This window comes from Gordionus sp. m RMFG-2023, chromosome 1 (assembly GCF_954871325.1).
Source record: "Gordionus sp. m RMFG-2023 chromosome 1, tfGorSpeb1-WG-v2, whole genome shotgun sequence".
NCBI classification, from domain to species: domain Eukaryota; kingdom Metazoa; phylum Nematomorpha; class Gordioida; order Chordodea; family Parachordodidae; genus Gordionus; species Gordionus sp. m RMFG-2023.
Genome location: NC_088775.1, coordinates 46235296 through 46253346, shown reverse-complemented (window position 1 = coordinate 46253346; position 18051 = coordinate 46235296). Strand labels below are relative to the sequence as shown.

At 26.9% G+C, this 18051-nt stretch overlaps 1 protein-coding gene across 7 annotated transcripts in view; it reads left to right on the top strand.

Moving 5' to 3' along the window:
* The window catches only part of LOC135931988 (phosphatidate phosphatase LPIN1-like), a 133056-nt gene that overhangs the window by 83041 nt on the left and 31964 nt on the right, over window positions 1–18051 (top strand). For 6 of the 7 annotated variants that reach the window (XM_065469310.1, XM_065469308.1, XM_065469312.1 and 3 more), the window contains 4 exons: window positions 92–161; window positions 5745–5918; window positions 6082–6158; window positions 6422–6500. In XM_065469310.1, coding sequence (XP_065325382.1) covers window positions 92–161; window positions 5745–5918; window positions 6082–6158; window positions 6422–6500 — 400 coding nt within the window. The remainder of the gene's footprint in view (window positions 1–91; window positions 162–5744; window positions 5919–6081; window positions 6159–6421; window positions 6501–18051) is intronic. The other variant, XM_065469309.1, reaches the window with a different exon arrangement.

The following is an 18051-nucleotide window of genomic DNA, read 5'->3' as shown; positions in this document are numbered from 1 at the left end:
TTATATAATAAATATTAATTGAGTATTACATATTTAAATATATTTTAATAGATGGTTTATATAACAGAAATCATATAATTTATTAAAATAGGTATTACCCTTGGCAAATAGCTATTCCGCTTTTAACCTCAATATTCATATACACCAAGCCATATCCAGAGGTTTTTTATTCTATGTTTATTTTAATGAAAGTAATTAGTTCCTGTCAATATTGGTAATTTTTTTAGCAGAAACTTTATCGCAAATAGAACAAAATCTCGAATCAATCACTAGTTTTTAGAGTGAAACTTTATCTCGAACTTTTTATAGCTACATAAAATGAAACTTTTATTAAAAATTAATAATTAAGAAATTTTACAGTGAGGTCATTTCTCTTTAAATATAGCAAAGGCAATTTTGCGAAGATATTATAGCTAATTTATCCCACAAGGTCAATAATGTAAATCAATAGCGCGAAAGTGATACCGTAATAATTGCTTATATTCGAATATTTTGTCAAAATACCATGATTTTTTTATGGATTTAAGGTAGGGCGGCATCAAAATTAATTCAATCTGATCGATGCTCAATATATCGATTACTCATAAGTCATAACTATTTGTTTTATATAATACACCTAGATCTTTGCGCCGACGAAACTATCAGCGATATGCGCGCGAGTTTTAAAAATATAATCGGCGGCCCGCGCAATAATTTTTTATGATACATATTTTTTGGAAAAGAAAAAAAAGAGGGGAAATTGGCTATCCTGGGTCAACCTGGATATCTCCATTAAACGGAGAAGATATTTTTTTAAATTACTATTTGAATTTATTTAAGAAAAACTATAAATAAAATATACACTACAGTTGTATCGGCATATTTTTAGATCTTTATTGTATAGAAAACTAATTATAAATTCAAACTCAATTTTGTAATTTTAGATAACTTGTATAAAAATAATTTTGTTTAAATTAGCCGGATCATTTACTAGGTGTTCTAGTTGCCAAAATACAAAGATTTTTTTTATCTAATTTGGAAAGATTAGGAGAACATTAATATTCCGTGAATGGCCTTTTCCAGAAAATATGGTATTCTTGTTTTAATCCACTTAAAATCGAATCATAATTTGTGCTTGCTGTAAAATATTTATTTACTAAGCCTATCATTGGTTTTCAATCTCTGTATTAAATAAGTATTATCATACTTTGTAAGTTTAATATAAAAATATTTGAGGATTTATAATGTTGCTCTATTAGATGATTTGACAACATTTTTAATTTTTCAAATCGTGGGTCTAGAAGAGAAGCCAATGTCTAGATAATACTTGAAATAAAAAGTAAATTAAATAAATTAAAATATTTATATAATATTATTTGAAGATCACAAACAGGAAATTGTAACGCAAGTTTTTAAAACATATTTTCCTCCATTTCCGAGCTATCAAGATCTATTGTATTTAACATTTTCCTGATGACATTATAAAATACAGCAGTGATGTTTACTAATCAAAAAAAATATATAAAATTTGAAAATTATTATAAAAAAATTTATGCGCCTACGTATGTGACATAATAATTTTAAATTTCTAAACTTTAATCATGTAAAATTAGTAAGATAGTGATACAATTAAGGTAAAAATTATTGAGATATATAAAAATTGGTATCGGATTTGAATCGAATCAATTTTGTTCCTGATTGACAAATATCGGATTAGTTTCCGTCAAAAAAAATCCCTAATTTAGTGTTTAATGATAATGGTTTTCATTTTTTAAACTTTAATATTTTATTTTATGATTCTCGAGTTTTGAATTAGTTTAGAAGTTTTTTATAGGAAGATAATATTTTTTGTGCTGCTTCCATCTAAAAGTTTTATTTTATAAGAATCGTGCAACAGTTAGGAACCTGGATTTAGAGGATTTCATTAAGGCTAATTAACTTTGATTCTTACTGGAAGGGGCAAAATATGGAAAATTTTGATCCGGGGATAGAATTACCTTAGTTTTTAGGCATTATTAGTGTCATTTCATATTAAATCACGGATAAATAAATGTAAAGTATCCATACAAGGTGTGAAATAGTTAAGAAGTTTTATTTGAGTTAATAATCTTTGAAGATATTAATTTTGAAGAAGTTATTTAAGTTTACGGATGAAGATTAATGTGTAGTCACTTGTCTAAAACAGATATATTTTCAATATAGGTAGCGGCGGATACTTTAATTTTTAACTGATACAAGTGGCTGATACTCAAAAATGACAAATAATAAACCTTCATAAATATATAAAATGCTTTAGCCAAAATTAATTTATAAAAAAATATTTTAGCTAACTTGAATATATAAAAAATACATAAACTGATAAAAGAAAGAAGATGTTGTTTATTGTTGTATTTACATATTAATAGTTTACATTTTGGATGATATTGTTATTTTTTTGTAATTCCATGTATTTTACTATAATTCGGGCGACCAGAGCTTGAGCCTGTCATCCATTCGTTTAAAAAAAATGTTTAATTTTTTATTTATAAAAAGTTATTTTTTTTGCCTTTCGAAGACTAATTTACTTTTTTTCGACGATTTTATTTTATATTGAAAGACCATTAGCGATGATACTCTTATATTTTATTTAATAATGTAAAATTATAATCAATTAATAAAATATTCGCCTCACAATTTCAAAATAATCTTTATTTCCTATCAATATTATGAATTCATACATTAAATTTCAATATTCAAATATACTATATTATTTTTGGTATCCGCCGATACCGTGTTGTTACCGGTTTGGTAAAAAGTGATAGAGGGGCAAAGTTATAAACCCTGTTGTATGATTAATAAGTCGGTGTACGTCTGTTCATACCATAAATTCAACTCTTCTATTTTTACATTTTTCTTTAGTCGGATAAGGGTTAGAATTAAATATACATATAAGTTTGGCAATTTTTTGATAATTTTCTTTCTTTTTGAAGGAAGGAAGCAGTTTTGAAATTAGATGTTTATATTTATATTACACTTATTTTACTAAGATTTGTAAATTTCTGGCATTTTCAATTAAGAAATTGAAATCTAGGTCACATTTCAGTTATAGTTGAAGCTAACATTTTTCAAAATATGCTTTAATAAGTAAATTGATCTATTAACATTTTGAATACTATGATTGGTATATAGTTACATATTATGAACTAAATAAAAAACTATAGAATCAATAAAATATAATTATATGTTTATGTACCTATATATCTTATAGCAACTAATCATAATAATAAAAATAACAATTAATTATAATAATAATAATATATAAGTTTATATATTTAATTTAGACTAAACTTCTAGATCTTCAACCTCTGATCTGGAATCGTTTTCATGTTCAAACGAATATAATGAACGAATTAATTGAAATTATATTACTTGTTTAAATATAATAAAACATCTAAAAAAAATTAAAATTGATCTGTAAAATATATTTTAAAACGAAATTTCCCGTTTTCCCCGGGAAATTTCCCCTAATTATAGTCCCGAGAAATTTATATCCCTAGTTTGAATAGGTGCCTCTGTTATTATTTTTTTAAATTTATTAATTGAATTGGTTTCAATTTCTGTCCATTTCCTTTGTGAATCCTTTTTTAATAGAGTACATAAAGGTGCAGCTTGAAAATTGTTTATGAATTGTTAATAATAATTTATTATACCTATAAAAGAATTCTAATTGTAAAATTGATTTGACATTCTTATTAGTTGTCATGATGCCCTCCTTACTAATTGTATGACTTAAGAATTCAATCTTTTCTTTAAAAAAATTACATTTTTTTAAATTTTATTTTTTAAAATTTTATTTGATACCGTTTATTTCTACCGTTTTTTCACGGGTATAAGCTTTTATAAATCTTGATTGATTTCTCATTGTCAAAATATACAACCACACCGGGTAATTCTTTTAATAATAAATCCATTGCTTGTTGAAATCTTACCGGCGCTGAAGCTACTCTCCAAACAGAAGTCGCGTGGGATATAGTTAAATAGGCGTGTTGATCACTAGAAGCTTTTTGTATCTACATCTAGCTATTTGGAAATAGGCATCTATTCATAAATTTTATTCCGTTACCTAGTGTGGCTAATAATTCCTGGGTAAAGATATTGATCAATAAAAATATTTGCATAAATTGTCTGCCGGAAGTCACCACAAATTCTAAAGGATCCATTCTTTTAGGTACAGGGTACAATTGTAAAGGCAATTTTTGAAAGTTTTTGTTTTTCTTAAACCCCCATGGATTCTAGTTCCTGCAGTTCTCTTTTAAATTTGGTTTTACACGCTAAACCTAGTTGGTAGGAGTATTAAATATTGATAGCATCATATTTTATGTCTTGTATTAATCTTCGGAAAAGGAGGCTCAGGCTTAGTTAAAGCGATTAAACGTGCTCCGAAGACAATTTGGGTAATTTGAATTTAGTTGTTAATTATGTTATTGTAAAAAGTTGTTAGAAATGGGAAGGATATCTTGAATTTATTGAAAATAAAACGGCTTAGCTCTTCGATTTAATTAGATTGGCAACACAGAATAAAGGCCAAAATTAATTTTACAAAATATAATTTTAGTTCAATATAAAATGATAAGATGATCATCATTTTTATATATAATAAAATATTTACAATTAGTCATCTGCATCGGGCCTAATTTTTCAAGCCCGGCCCGATATTTTTTTAAAAAAAGTTATGCCGGCCCGGCTCGAACCCGAAACATTTTCTTAATAGTTTTGTCGGCCCGAACCCGAAAATTTACCGGCCCGGCCTGAACTTATTTAAATATAGAAATTAATTTTTAGAATTACTCAAAATAAAAGACATAATGGCGTCTAGTTCCATAAATAAAATAAAATATTTTTATTTTACATAAAAAATTTAATATAAAATTGGTAAATTTAAATATATTTTAAAAAATTTCCAAGGCGCGACCCGGCCCGGCCCGAATTTTTTAAAAATATTAGAACGGGCCGGGCCTACTTTTGCAGATCTTTATTTACAACTATATTCTTTATTAAATATAAAACTTAATTTTGTATTACAATAAGGAATATTTTAGAGTAGTCATAATGTATATTTTGCTTGTTTTTTATTTTAAATTTAATATATTTAATTGCATATATATTTTGTAAATGCATAACCATATTTATTTTAAATTTGCAAAATAATTTATTAAAGAGGGAGAGGGTTAATTGGGTTGGAAAATGATTCCGTATTTCTCTATAGACAACCCTGAGCGAAAAAAAAACCACGGAAAAATTGCACAATAAATTTGCTATGAAAATTCATTATAATGGGTTCGCGTTTTTCTTTTCTTTATGCTTTGGGATATCAAATACGCGTTATGGCCCTGAGCGAGAAAAAATCAGCGCACAATATTTTCGTTGTGAAAAATTCATTATAATGGGTTTGCGTTTTTGTTCTTTATGCTTCGGGATTCAAAAACGAGTAAAATATTTGCGATAAATGTTTCGCCTTATTGACCTGATACAGAAGGGAATCGATTGAACTAACGAGATAGTGATGTAGTCATCAATTCCTAAAAATTTCTACTGCTTGATTAATGATATTAAAAATGGATATTATTGATGCCTATAACAGTTATATTTATAATTTTAATTTAGGCCTTATATTATAAAACTTGCTTATTAAGATAATTCGAAATGATGTATTTAGATCACGATGTTTATTTACGATTTATCATTTCCTAATAATATATCCATCCATTTTATTTTCTTTAACTTAGGATCAGCTTTCGAGCTACTTAAAATTGTTGCCACCCGTTAAAAGAAACATTAATAATAAATCATCGTCCTCATGGTTTTCTTGGCGATCGTCCAAGCAGCAGACCTCATCCTCCAGAATCAACTCCTCTATTCAAAACAAAACCATGATTACAACCAAGGTTAACGAGAATAAGGTTTATTAAACCTATACACTAAATGACTTAGGAAAAGGATAATAAATTATATTTAGGTTTATTTTTAATTATGATTGAAGTTAGACAAATACAAACCCACAAATTTATATCTATATTGCGATAAATTTTTTGTTTTATTCATTTTTTTAAAAAATTGGCATAGAATAACAGAGACCCATCGCTCAAGCGTTCGACCTCATTTGATTCGGCCGAACGCGATAATAAGGAAAAAAATCAAATGTACGCATTTTTACCTATTATTCATAATAAAATGCTGGAAAGAATATGTAAAAAAGACTTTCTTAATTTTTATGTAAGCGCAGAAAATTAATATTTAACTATAACGATAGTTACTACTAAGCGGTTGCATATTCTTTAACAATAAATAAACAGTAACATATTAATATTATAAGAATATTAATTTTTTTGAATATCAACTGGAACTTTAAATTTAATACATTACCTCTAAAAAAACTTTTAAAACATATTTTAATAATTTATAGATTCGCCACTGAACTCAATCACAAATCTGTTGGACATTCACGTTGGATTAAATCACTTAGGCTCACCTCGGAACAAATAGTAGAGAATTTTTTTTTATTACTAGAATTATTTGTATGAGTTGCCTGCGTTAAACTTTTTGCCCAGACTGGATTGTTAAAATAATTATCCAGAGCAAATTTTTGTTAAGGTATCCTGGCACAAATATCTTGATATCTGTATCTTAAAATAGCGTCAATAGGGAGTGGGGCGCAAGTGCTCGAGCCCCTTGAAAAATTTGAAGATCCCCTTCAAAATTTTAATTTTTTATACACTTTGTAATTTTGATAGTGTTAGCCAAAAAAAATAAAAGGGGAATTTTGAAAAAAAATTTTAAAAAAATTAGAGCTCCCTGAGATTGTAAAGGCTTGTGAGGCACCTGGTATCTTATCTAGATACATTTTTATGCAAAGATATCTCTATATTGATACATTTTGGCTCTAGCTGTATGTGTTTATAGATACATTTGATGTAATTTTATTTTACTTCTCTATTATATTAAAGAATTTTTTAAATTTAATCCTAATTTCTTTCTATTATATCTTATATATTTTTAAAGGTTATAATTTTAATTTTATAATATTGTATTATGTTTAAAAACAATAATTGTATCGATTATGTTTAAAAACAATAATGAATTTTATTTGTAATTCTTTTGTATATATATATATATACTTTTATATAATTATCAAATTTAAATTCTAATAGTATGCGATTTGATTAACCTCAATAATATAATATTAAATATAGGAAAGTTATAATATTGTATTACAAATATAATATTCAAATTATAACCTTTTAAATTATATAAGGCATTAAGATAACATATCTTATTTCCCACCAAGTAAGGTTCGTCTATCAATCTTTTTGTTTACCAAGTTCAAATTCATCTATTTATTTCTACTGTTTTATTTTCGCTTGTTTATCATCATTTTTCTCTATTGGGTTTCGCGATAAAGCATCTGCAATTATATTATTAGCGCCTTTCTTGTACATAATATCGTAATCATATTTCACATTTCCATTATTATTATATTTATTGCTTATCCTATTGACTTTTACATTTGTTGGTAACGATAGATCAAATTCTATAATCCATGGAAATCCAAATAGTGCTGCATCATTTGTTTTTGTATCTAATGATGGAAGCCATTTTTTTTATCATCTATTTGCACTTTTACATAAGCTTCGCCCATAATTTCTATTATCTCCATATATAGTTGGAGCTCTAGTCATTCTAAGTTTTGGCCTCCTAATTTTATTCCATATTGTTGCATTAATGGTTACTGCTGAACCTGTATCATATTCCATTTTAATTTCGTGATTGTTTATTAATATCATAATTGTTTGGTGCTGCCCATATTTGTAGACTTTTCTTATTGAGAAATCGGAATCGTTGTCGTAACTCTTGTAATTTATACCATAAACCTTTCCTCTAGTTTTACAACACACGGCAAAATGGTTTGATTTCTTACATTTGTTGCACGTTTTTCTATATGCTGGACAATTCCGAATAGCATGAAAACGATTACAAAAATACGGTTTTCTTGTTTTATTATCATTTTGATAGTGCCGATTATCATTATCATGTCGATTATCATTATACTGTCGATTATTTTTATCATTTTGATTTAATCGTTTATTATTATCAATATATTTGGTCGTCTCTTTGATTTTATAAACCATTTTTGTAGTATTATTTTTATCATTTTGATTTAATCGTTTATTATTATCAATATATTTGGTCGTCTCTTTGATTTTATACACCATTTTTGTAGTATTATTTATTTCTATCACTAAAGCCATATCTACGTTTGTTTAAGCTTAACGGTTGGTTTTCGCCTTTAGTATCTGGGTATCTAACGTAGTTCTTTATCTAATTGTGACATCTTTAGTCCAGCGATTAATTGATCGCGAATTCTTAGTTCTACACTATCTTCAAATTCGCATCTTCGGGCTAGTTCTTTTATCATTACGGATTCTGTTGGTCCGCGACTTAATCTAATGAAATTAATTCTAGATGCCAAAACAGTTCTTTCATTTTTATCAAGTTGTTTTGCATAATATATCTTGGAAAGAGTAATTTTTTTATATCAGTTATAATAATTCCTCCATAAGCTATAAATAATTTTTTCAAAGTGGCGTCAGTTTGAGAAATATTTTTAACATTCAGAATACATTTGATGTAGTCTATATAGTCATCAAGAGAACACCCATCTTTTTTAAATTCTTGTAATGTAATTTTATCCATATTTCTATTTTTATAAAAGGGATTTTTTTTTACAATTCTATATAATATTTTACTTGACCGAAAACCGCGACTTTTTTTATACCTCGTCGCCAAATATTGTATCGATTATGTTTAAAAACAATAATTAATTTTATTTTTAATTCTTTTGTATCAAGCACGTACGCAGCGGGGAGGGGGGACAGGAAGCAAATCCCCCCCCCCCGCCATAAAATACAGATGCCGGATATATTTTTCAAAAATATTATTGTTTATATTAATTTATATTTGTTAATATTTATTCCTATCTTATATTAAATATGTATTTAATTACATTTATTATCACATTCATCTACTAATTTTATCAATTTATTTTGATTTCAATTTTCCGGCATATTATTTACTTTATTTTCAAATTTTTAGTGGCGTAATATTTATTTACCATTTTTAAATTTCTAGTCAAATAATAATTATTTCTAAAACTTTTTGTACAACATGGAGAAAAAAATTGCAACCTTGTCGAGATAGACTCTTCGCCATCAAGCAGTAACAGCTTTTATGGAGTTAGAAGAGCCGATTATTTGCTATTACTGAAATATCAAAATGGCCTGAAAGAAATATTTCCTTAGAAGAAAGAAAATTATTGGATTCAATGCTTATTCCAATTTTTTTTTCTCATTAGAATGTATTATTTAATTATACAACTATTTTATGTATTACTTTTCAAAAACATGACATTGACTTGATTAAGAAGATGAGAATAGCGGAGAGCATTTCATTAGAACTCAAGGAAATTAGGGCTAATGTTGATGAAGAATTTTATTTGTTATTGTTGAGTCAAAAGCAGAGCTATACGTGTTTAATATTTGTCTCCCTCGACTTGCAGCAAGGCAAGTTCATCGTTAAAACATTAATATAGGATCAGTAGAAGAATATATTTTAGATATATTTATAACCCAAATAAATGAATGGTTTTTAATTCATCATGCAACACTTACCAATCTGAAAATATTACTTCCACAAAAGCCTTACCAAACTTTTTCAGATGGTGATAGAAAAAAAATATTTGTTAGAATTTTATCATGAAGATGTTAAAGTATCTTATGATGCCTTATTAGCTGAATAACTATGTTTATAAGATTAATCATGGATGATATAGTCCCAAAAAATGCTATGGATGCTCTGCATTAATTCAAACACATTTTAGATTATATTCCCAATGTATTAAAAGGGTTTAAATATCTTAGCAACTCTTCCCATTAGTAAACTAATGAGAGAACACTCTCTTTTTTAAGAAGAATAACAGAGCCCTGCAGAGGTACCATTTTCAGTGCATGGCCCGGATTTTTTTTTAAAAATTTTCAGACCCGGCCCGGCTGTTTTTAAAATAAAATTTTCATGCCCGGCCGAAATTTTTAAAAAATAAATTATATTTATTTTTGATTTTTATAGCTAATAATAACGATTTCAAATATATACCGTTTTAAAATATACAGCCCGGCCCGGATATTTTTTTAAAAAAATTCAGCCCGGCCTGAGTGTTTTTTTAAAAAAAAATTCGGGCTCAGCCCGGGTATATTTAAAGTCCGGCTCAGGGGCCGGGCCTGCAGGTCTCTGAAAAACATACTTATGAAGTAAAACTTCTTAAATTAGATTGAAAGGTTTGGATCTTTGAATATTCATAAGCATTTGACGACAAACAAGGATGAGATAATTGAAAAATTAGCACAATCCCAACGAAGATTGGATTTTACATTGTAAATATATAACATACAAAATACAATTATTCCTAAGAAACTTTTGTGTATTAATTTATATTTTTAACATTTAAATTTTTTATAATTTATATATAAATTTTAAGGGTCAAAAACTAAATTTTATTTTGGGTCATTTAGTGATTCTTATAGTGGTTATATTCACTTTATATTTTATAATTCGCATTTATTTTATAGTTTTTCATATACTGCCAAGTTATATCCGTTTAATATTTTTTAATTCGCATTTAGTTTTTATATGCCGATACATATAATTTTTTTATAATTCACATTAATTTAAAATTGTCTATTAGAAATAGTTATTAGTCCTAATAAATTTATGCTTAATATTTTTAAAAAACAAAAATATTTCTTAAAAATTTTTATTATCCCCCCCCCCCCTTCAGTCCAAATTCCTGCGTACGCGCCTGTTTTGTATATATACTTTTATATAATTATCAGATTTAATTAATATGCTATAAAGATAAATTATCATCATAATTATAATTTATATAATATAATACAACACAATTTAAATAATAATATTTATTGGTTGTCCGCTCTAAAAATAAAAATAACTGAGTATAATTGTTTTAATAAAATAGAATGGAAGAAAAGAAGAAAATGAATTAATAATTACACATCGCTCCCCTTTTATAGGGAAGCTCTTAATTGTAAAAAAAAATTATATAAAAAATAACAAGTTAAAAATACATTTCTTTAAAATTATAAACTCCAAAATCACGCCGAAAAATTATAATTATCAATAATAAAATTATATAAATAAAAATAACTCAAAAATCCCAATACATGGTTCCATGTCAATTCAGCGAAACTTTTATCGCGAAACTTTTATCGCGAATGTCGTTTATCGCGAATAAATTTTATAGCGAATCCACATTAGCGAATATTTTTCAGCGAAAACAATATAGGAAACAAATATCGCGAATTTTTTATAGCGAAATTCGTATCGCGAAACCTTTAAAGCGAATTTTTAACATGTTAAATTAAAATTTTAATTAAGATGCACCATATAAAAGTGACAATTATCATAATCGTTATTTTTAAATTTTTTTGACGTAAATCGGTTAAAATAAGTATTGTTAACATGTATTAATAAAACTTCAGTGAAGATGTACCCTAGATAAGTGACAATTGTCATAATCCTTATTTTTAAAGTTTTTTGATGCAAATGGGTAAAAATATAGATTGTAAACTTGTTAAATTAAAATTTCATGAAGATGTACCACAGAAAAGTTATCATTATAATAATCGTTATTTTTAAACTTTTTTTGACGTATATAGGCCAAAATAAGTATTGATAACATGTTTAATAAAAACTTCAGTGAAGATGTACCCATGATAAGTGACAATTGTCATAATCATTTTTAAAGTTTTTTGAATTTATTTGCCGCAAATGGGCAAAAAATAAATTGCTAACATGTTTAAATAAAACTTCAGTGAAGATGCACCCTAGATAAGTGACAATTGTCATAATCGTTATTTTTAAAGTTTTTTGAATTTTTTTGAAGCAAATGGGCAAAAATAGAAATTACTAACATGTTAAAATAAAATATCAATGAAGATGTACCATAGATAAGTGACAATTGTCATAATCGTTTTTTTTAAAGTTTTTTGATACAAAAGGGTAAAAATATAGATTGTAAAAATGTCAAATTAAAATTTCATGAAGATGTACCTTATAAAAGTGACAATTGTCATAATCGTTATTTTTAAAAGTTTTTAAATTTTTTTGAAGCAAATGGGCTAAAATATAAAATTGCTAACATGTTAAATTTTTGAACTTCAAGAAATATTTTTTACTTAAAATCTTGGGAGTGAAAATCACTAATAAATTGTAACAAGAATAATATTACAATAGTAGCATATCATTTTTTATTAAAAAACATCAAATAATAAATAATATGTTGTTTTCTTTTAAATAAATGCATTCGCATATTTATTGTTTCGAGGTAATGCGCTCGCGATGACTTCGCGCAAACATATTCGCGATAAAAAATTCGCTGTAAAGTGTTCGCGTAAAATGTTTCGCTAAAATGTATTCGCTCTAATAAATTCGCGGTTAAGGTTTTGCGGAAATAAATTCGCTACAATAACTTTGCGAAATTGTCTTCGCTATAAATGTTTCGTGGAGATAAATTCGCAGAATTGGTTTTGCGATTTTACCTTCGCTATAAAAACATTTCGCGATAAACGACATTCGCGATAAAAGTTTCGCGAAAAAGTGTTTCGCGATAAAAGCTTCGCTGAATTGACCTGATACGCAATACATAATAATGACTTCACAAAAATCAAATTTTATAATTCTAATTATAAAATGTAACTTAATAATTCCAACACACTATGATTATGCAAATATTTACATTCAACAATGACATATATATTATAAATTTTTAGAATATTAATATTGATGATACTTATGAAGAAGCAAAAATCAATACAACATGAGCAAATTTTTCAAACTTGATTGTACTTGATTTCAAATATCAGAAAATTTGAAGAAAAAAGACAGTGATTAGTCGATAAATTTTTCAAATGATGCTAATCGCAGAAAAAAAATCAAAGATATAATAATGTCAAATATATTTTTTCCCTTACCCGCCAATTTAATAAATGAATATCGTAATTTTACTCTATCTAAAAATTATCCTAAAATAAAATATTAAAATTAGCATGCTACATGTAACCCGCTAAATTTTTTTATACAACGATTAGTGGCGACGCTACTTTTATAAAAAAAAAGTAGCTTAGTAGTCCCACTATTTTTTCGAGTAGCTGTAGGTAAAAAAATAACTACTTGTTTAGCTACTAATATTTTAAAATGATGAATATAATTAATTTTTTTATAATTTAAATAAATATAATAAATACATTTTGATAAATTAAATTAATTCAAATCCTACTTCGTTCAATATATTTATTTATTAATATTTGGAAAATTATATCTTATTCATATTCATAAATAATAGAATTAATTAAATATTTTTTTTAAGCGAGGACAAAACAAACTGGGGGAGCTAAGTTTTAAATTTGAGTTTAACTTATATCAGGGGACGTGCTTTAAACTAGAGATGAACACGGATTGATATAAACTAATTCGTTGTTTAGCTCAGGAACTATTAATTTAATCATTTTTATTTCAATATTTAAATAAATCGCCTAACAAAACGAGAACATCTCGCGTTTTCGATTTTTTTGATGATATTTCTGAAGATAGATGTTATCAAATTTTTGAGATATATCAGATCCCACAATATTTAAAGAGTTCCCTCTTTTAAAACCACTCTTCATAATATATAATAACCCTGCCCCATTTAGTTTTCCTGTTGAGAGATTATATTTAGTTCTCCTGTTGAGAGATTATTTAGCTTAGCAAAGGATACTTTTTAATTGTCAATTAAAAAAAATAAAAGTGTTATGAACACAAAAATTTTGCCTAATCATATATTTTTATAGAAGAATCTTTCAACCCCCCCCCCCTCCCTTTCCACGCGAGATAGCTATGCTATCGTTTAACGATAAATTACGCATCCCTTGTGCAATATCACGGTATTTCGCTCTTACTAAACGACTTTCTAAGATAAAAGAATCATTTGGATCTTATCTTTTTGACATAGATTTCTATTTTTGTTAAAAAAAATTCAATATTTATTTTTTTCTGAGGATTCTGGCATTAATCTTATTGTTTTTCTTTCCTTATATTTTTAATTGATATTCATTATAAAATTTTGACATGCCTTACTGTTGTTAACAAATTAGATAATTTAATTTTATGATTTCTTGTCCATATTTTTATTCATCATTGTATTAAAACAATCATAATCTTATTTTATAGGGTAGAATATAATATATTTATTAATATTTCACTGTCCGACAATATGTATTGCCCTTTAGACAGGACACTGTATACTTTGGTGTAAAAATATTAATATTTGTGTAGTTTCGATTTGTTGATTATTCCAGATTAAAATGAGGTCAACGAATATTATACCTCTTAATTATGGTACAACAGATTTGAAAACAAATGTTAATAATACAATACCTTGTACTTTAAATTTTAGAAGGGGAAGAAGTGATGATGAACCAGTACGAAATCAAAGTATACAAGCACAAGATCAGAGTCTTAATAGTCAAAGACCAATCAGAAATATAATATTGCCTAAAAAATTCGAAAATTTCATAATGAATATAAAAAAAGATTAAGAAAGATATATTATAAATAATAAAATATTTTTCTTTTAAATAAATTTTAATAGCTTTTACTATCAAGATTTTTTTTGTGGATCAAAACTAATGAATTATACTAGTGATGACTAATGATAACTATCAAGATCAACAAAGGACAAACGAACAATAAATGATGAAGAAACCGGTAAGCAAGACAAACTATAAGTCGTTAGACAGAGGGCGAAAACTTAAAAAAAAGAAGAGTGAAATGTTAAATAGTTGTTATTTTTTTATTATCTGTTTTGTTTTGGTAATGACATTCAAAATTTAAATTGTTTTTCTTTTTTTTTAACTACACTAATTCTAATTGTGAATGACATTATATTAGTTACAAATTTTATTATATAAAGATCGAATTTCATTTTATATTTTCAGTGAAAAATTAAATTGATTCGTTAATAAAACAAAAAAATAATTCTCGTAATTTCGCACTCTCTGAAGTCAACATGGTGAGCGATGGCTCACTTCGGCTGTGTCTTGACTTCAAAAATATTAAAACCCTGCTTTAGTAGAATTTAAGCACCCAATACCTCGCATCAATGACTTGATTGCAGAATTGTCTAAAGGTAAGAAATTTACAAAGATTGGTTTTAAAAACGCATTTCTTCAACTACCTATACACAAAGAAACTCTAGATTTTCTCGCAATATCAACACACAAGGGCTATTAAAGGTTTACAAGGCTTCCGTTGGGTTAAAGACTTCGTCAGCAATATTCTAACAAATATGAACAATATATTCAGGGATATGAAAGGTGTTATATTTTACATCGACATATTGTTGATTACTGGGCGACGATGAAGTTCATTTGAATAACATAAAAATGGTATTTGACAAGATGTCAAAATATGGGATTATTTTTAAAGAAAAAACTTCGGTTCTTGGGGCACGATATAGACGACAAAAGTATACATCCGAATGCAGATAAGATTAAAGCTATTTCAAACATGCTGGAACCTAAGACAAAAGAGGAATTGGCAACTTTTTTGGGATGGCGAGCTATTATCGAAAATTTCTATGTAATTTTGCGGACATAGCTGATCCCTATACAAAATAGTTAGTAAAGAAATTGGTTATGGTAAAGTACACATCATGAAAGCTTCAATGACCTGAAAAAGCTGATAAGTACTCCGTCTACGTAAAATTTTTATAACCCGAATTTACCAGTAGGCATTGCAACTGATGCTTCAAAGAAAGATCTAGGCGCAGTCTTATTTCATTTGAGGGTAATGGTAAAGAGAAACCCATTACTTTCGCGTCAGAGCATTATTAAAATTAGAGTTAAACTCTACAAATATTGAAAGAGAAGCTTTATCTGTTATATACTCGGTAAAAAAGTTTCAAGAATATTTAATTGGTACGAGATTTACAATAATCACAGACCACAAGCTACTCCTTTATATATTTATTAAGGGACTCAAGGACAATTCTTCCATATCAATGCGACTCCAAAAATAGAGTTTGGCTATGGGAGCTCATGACTTTACGATAATTCACAGACCCGGGAAACGAAATGTAGTACCAGATTATTTGTCAAGATTACCACAAATGAACACAGAAGAGATGGTACAAAAGATAGATAGTGAAATAATATTGATGACAAATTATGGGACATACCAATAAATTTTAAAATAATAGTTAAAGAAACTAATATTTATAAAGAATTAATGGAAGTAATTAACAATATAAAGAATCATGAACAGATAAAAATATGGAATTGGAACTGAGCTTAATTAAAGATTGTCTTTTTAAAGAAAATAGGATAATAATGCCACAAAATAAGAGAAAGGAGATGTTGCAAGAGTTGCATAAAGGGTATCTAGGTGCTGGGAAAAAGAAATCATTAGCCTGGATTATTTATGGTGGCCTGGTTTATATGCAGAAATAGGTCGGGAGGTTAAAAATTGTGATGCATGTAATAAATATACAGACAATCCTCATAATATACAAAACCCACGGGAAACAACAACAAAAGTATTCGACGCGTGCAACTTTGCGCAATTTGAAGATAGCAATTTTATGGTGTGTTGACGCATTTAGCAAATTCCCTATTATTAGAAGAATGAGAAACATAACGACTCAGTCAACAATTAAAGAATTGATAAAAATAATCCGCTTATTTGGTATACCTGAAAAAATAGTCAGTGATAATGGAACTAACTTTACTAGTAACTTATTCAAAAAATTTTGCGAAGATCATAGAATTGAACACACACTCACCGCACCTCACCACCAACAGTCCAATGGTCAGTGTGAGCGAATGATAAGATCAATGAAAATGAGCATGAAAAGGAATTTGTAAAGTAATAATAAAATAGACTTAGATTTAGCTTTAGAAAAGTTCTTATTTAATTATCGTAACACGCCAAACGCAACAACCAACAAGATACCAAGCGAAGTGATGTTTTCCAGAACTATAAGAACCAGATGGGATTTAATTAAACCACAGGAAGATAGTGAATGAATTTAATTCAAATATATCGTCAAATAGGAATGTCGTGATGGACAAAGTTTGGTATAAAACTTTAAAGGAAAACATTTGGGACAAAAGTCTGTAACACGTAAAGATGGGAATTTATCATATGAAATATATACTGGAAACAAAATTATAAAAAGACATTTAGACCAGATTAAAAAAAAGGTCAACGAATATTATACCTCTTAATAATGGTACAACAGATTTGAAAACAAATCCAATACCTTATACTTTAAATTTTACAAGGAAAAGAAGTGATGATAAACCAGTACGAAATCAAAGCAATTTTATATTATCAGTGAAAAATTAAATTCATTCGTTAATAAAACAAAAAAATAATAATTCTCTTAATTTCCCACTCTCAGAAATCAACAATTTGTTTTAAAAGTCTTTTCTATAATGATTTCTCATTTGGTTTTAATATTATATTTATAAATGATTTCATAAGAATATTTTATTATAGTCATCAAAATATCATTGGCTTACTAGTGTTTTAGATATTTAAAAAAAAACTTCTAAACAATTTAGAATATTTTCACTTAGTTCCTTTGGAGGAAACCAAAGAATTTGATGTCATTTATTTGTAATTTATTTTTCAGCTCGTTGAAATAATCAACATGTCATATATATTTGTTATTTCTTTATATATTTCTGTTGATTGGTTTATACATTTTACCACGTTCACTCTTAGTTCAGTACAGAAAATTCCTTTATAGCAGTTGGATTGGAAAAGGTTCATATTGTTTTTTATGAACTAAGTAGAGTATTTTGACCTCCTTACCAATTTTATGGCTTATTATGCCGAAAGAATAGATAATTTCTTTCATAAAAACATTTTATAGATATGATAGTTTTATTTAGAAAAAGATGCAAGATCTTATATCTTATA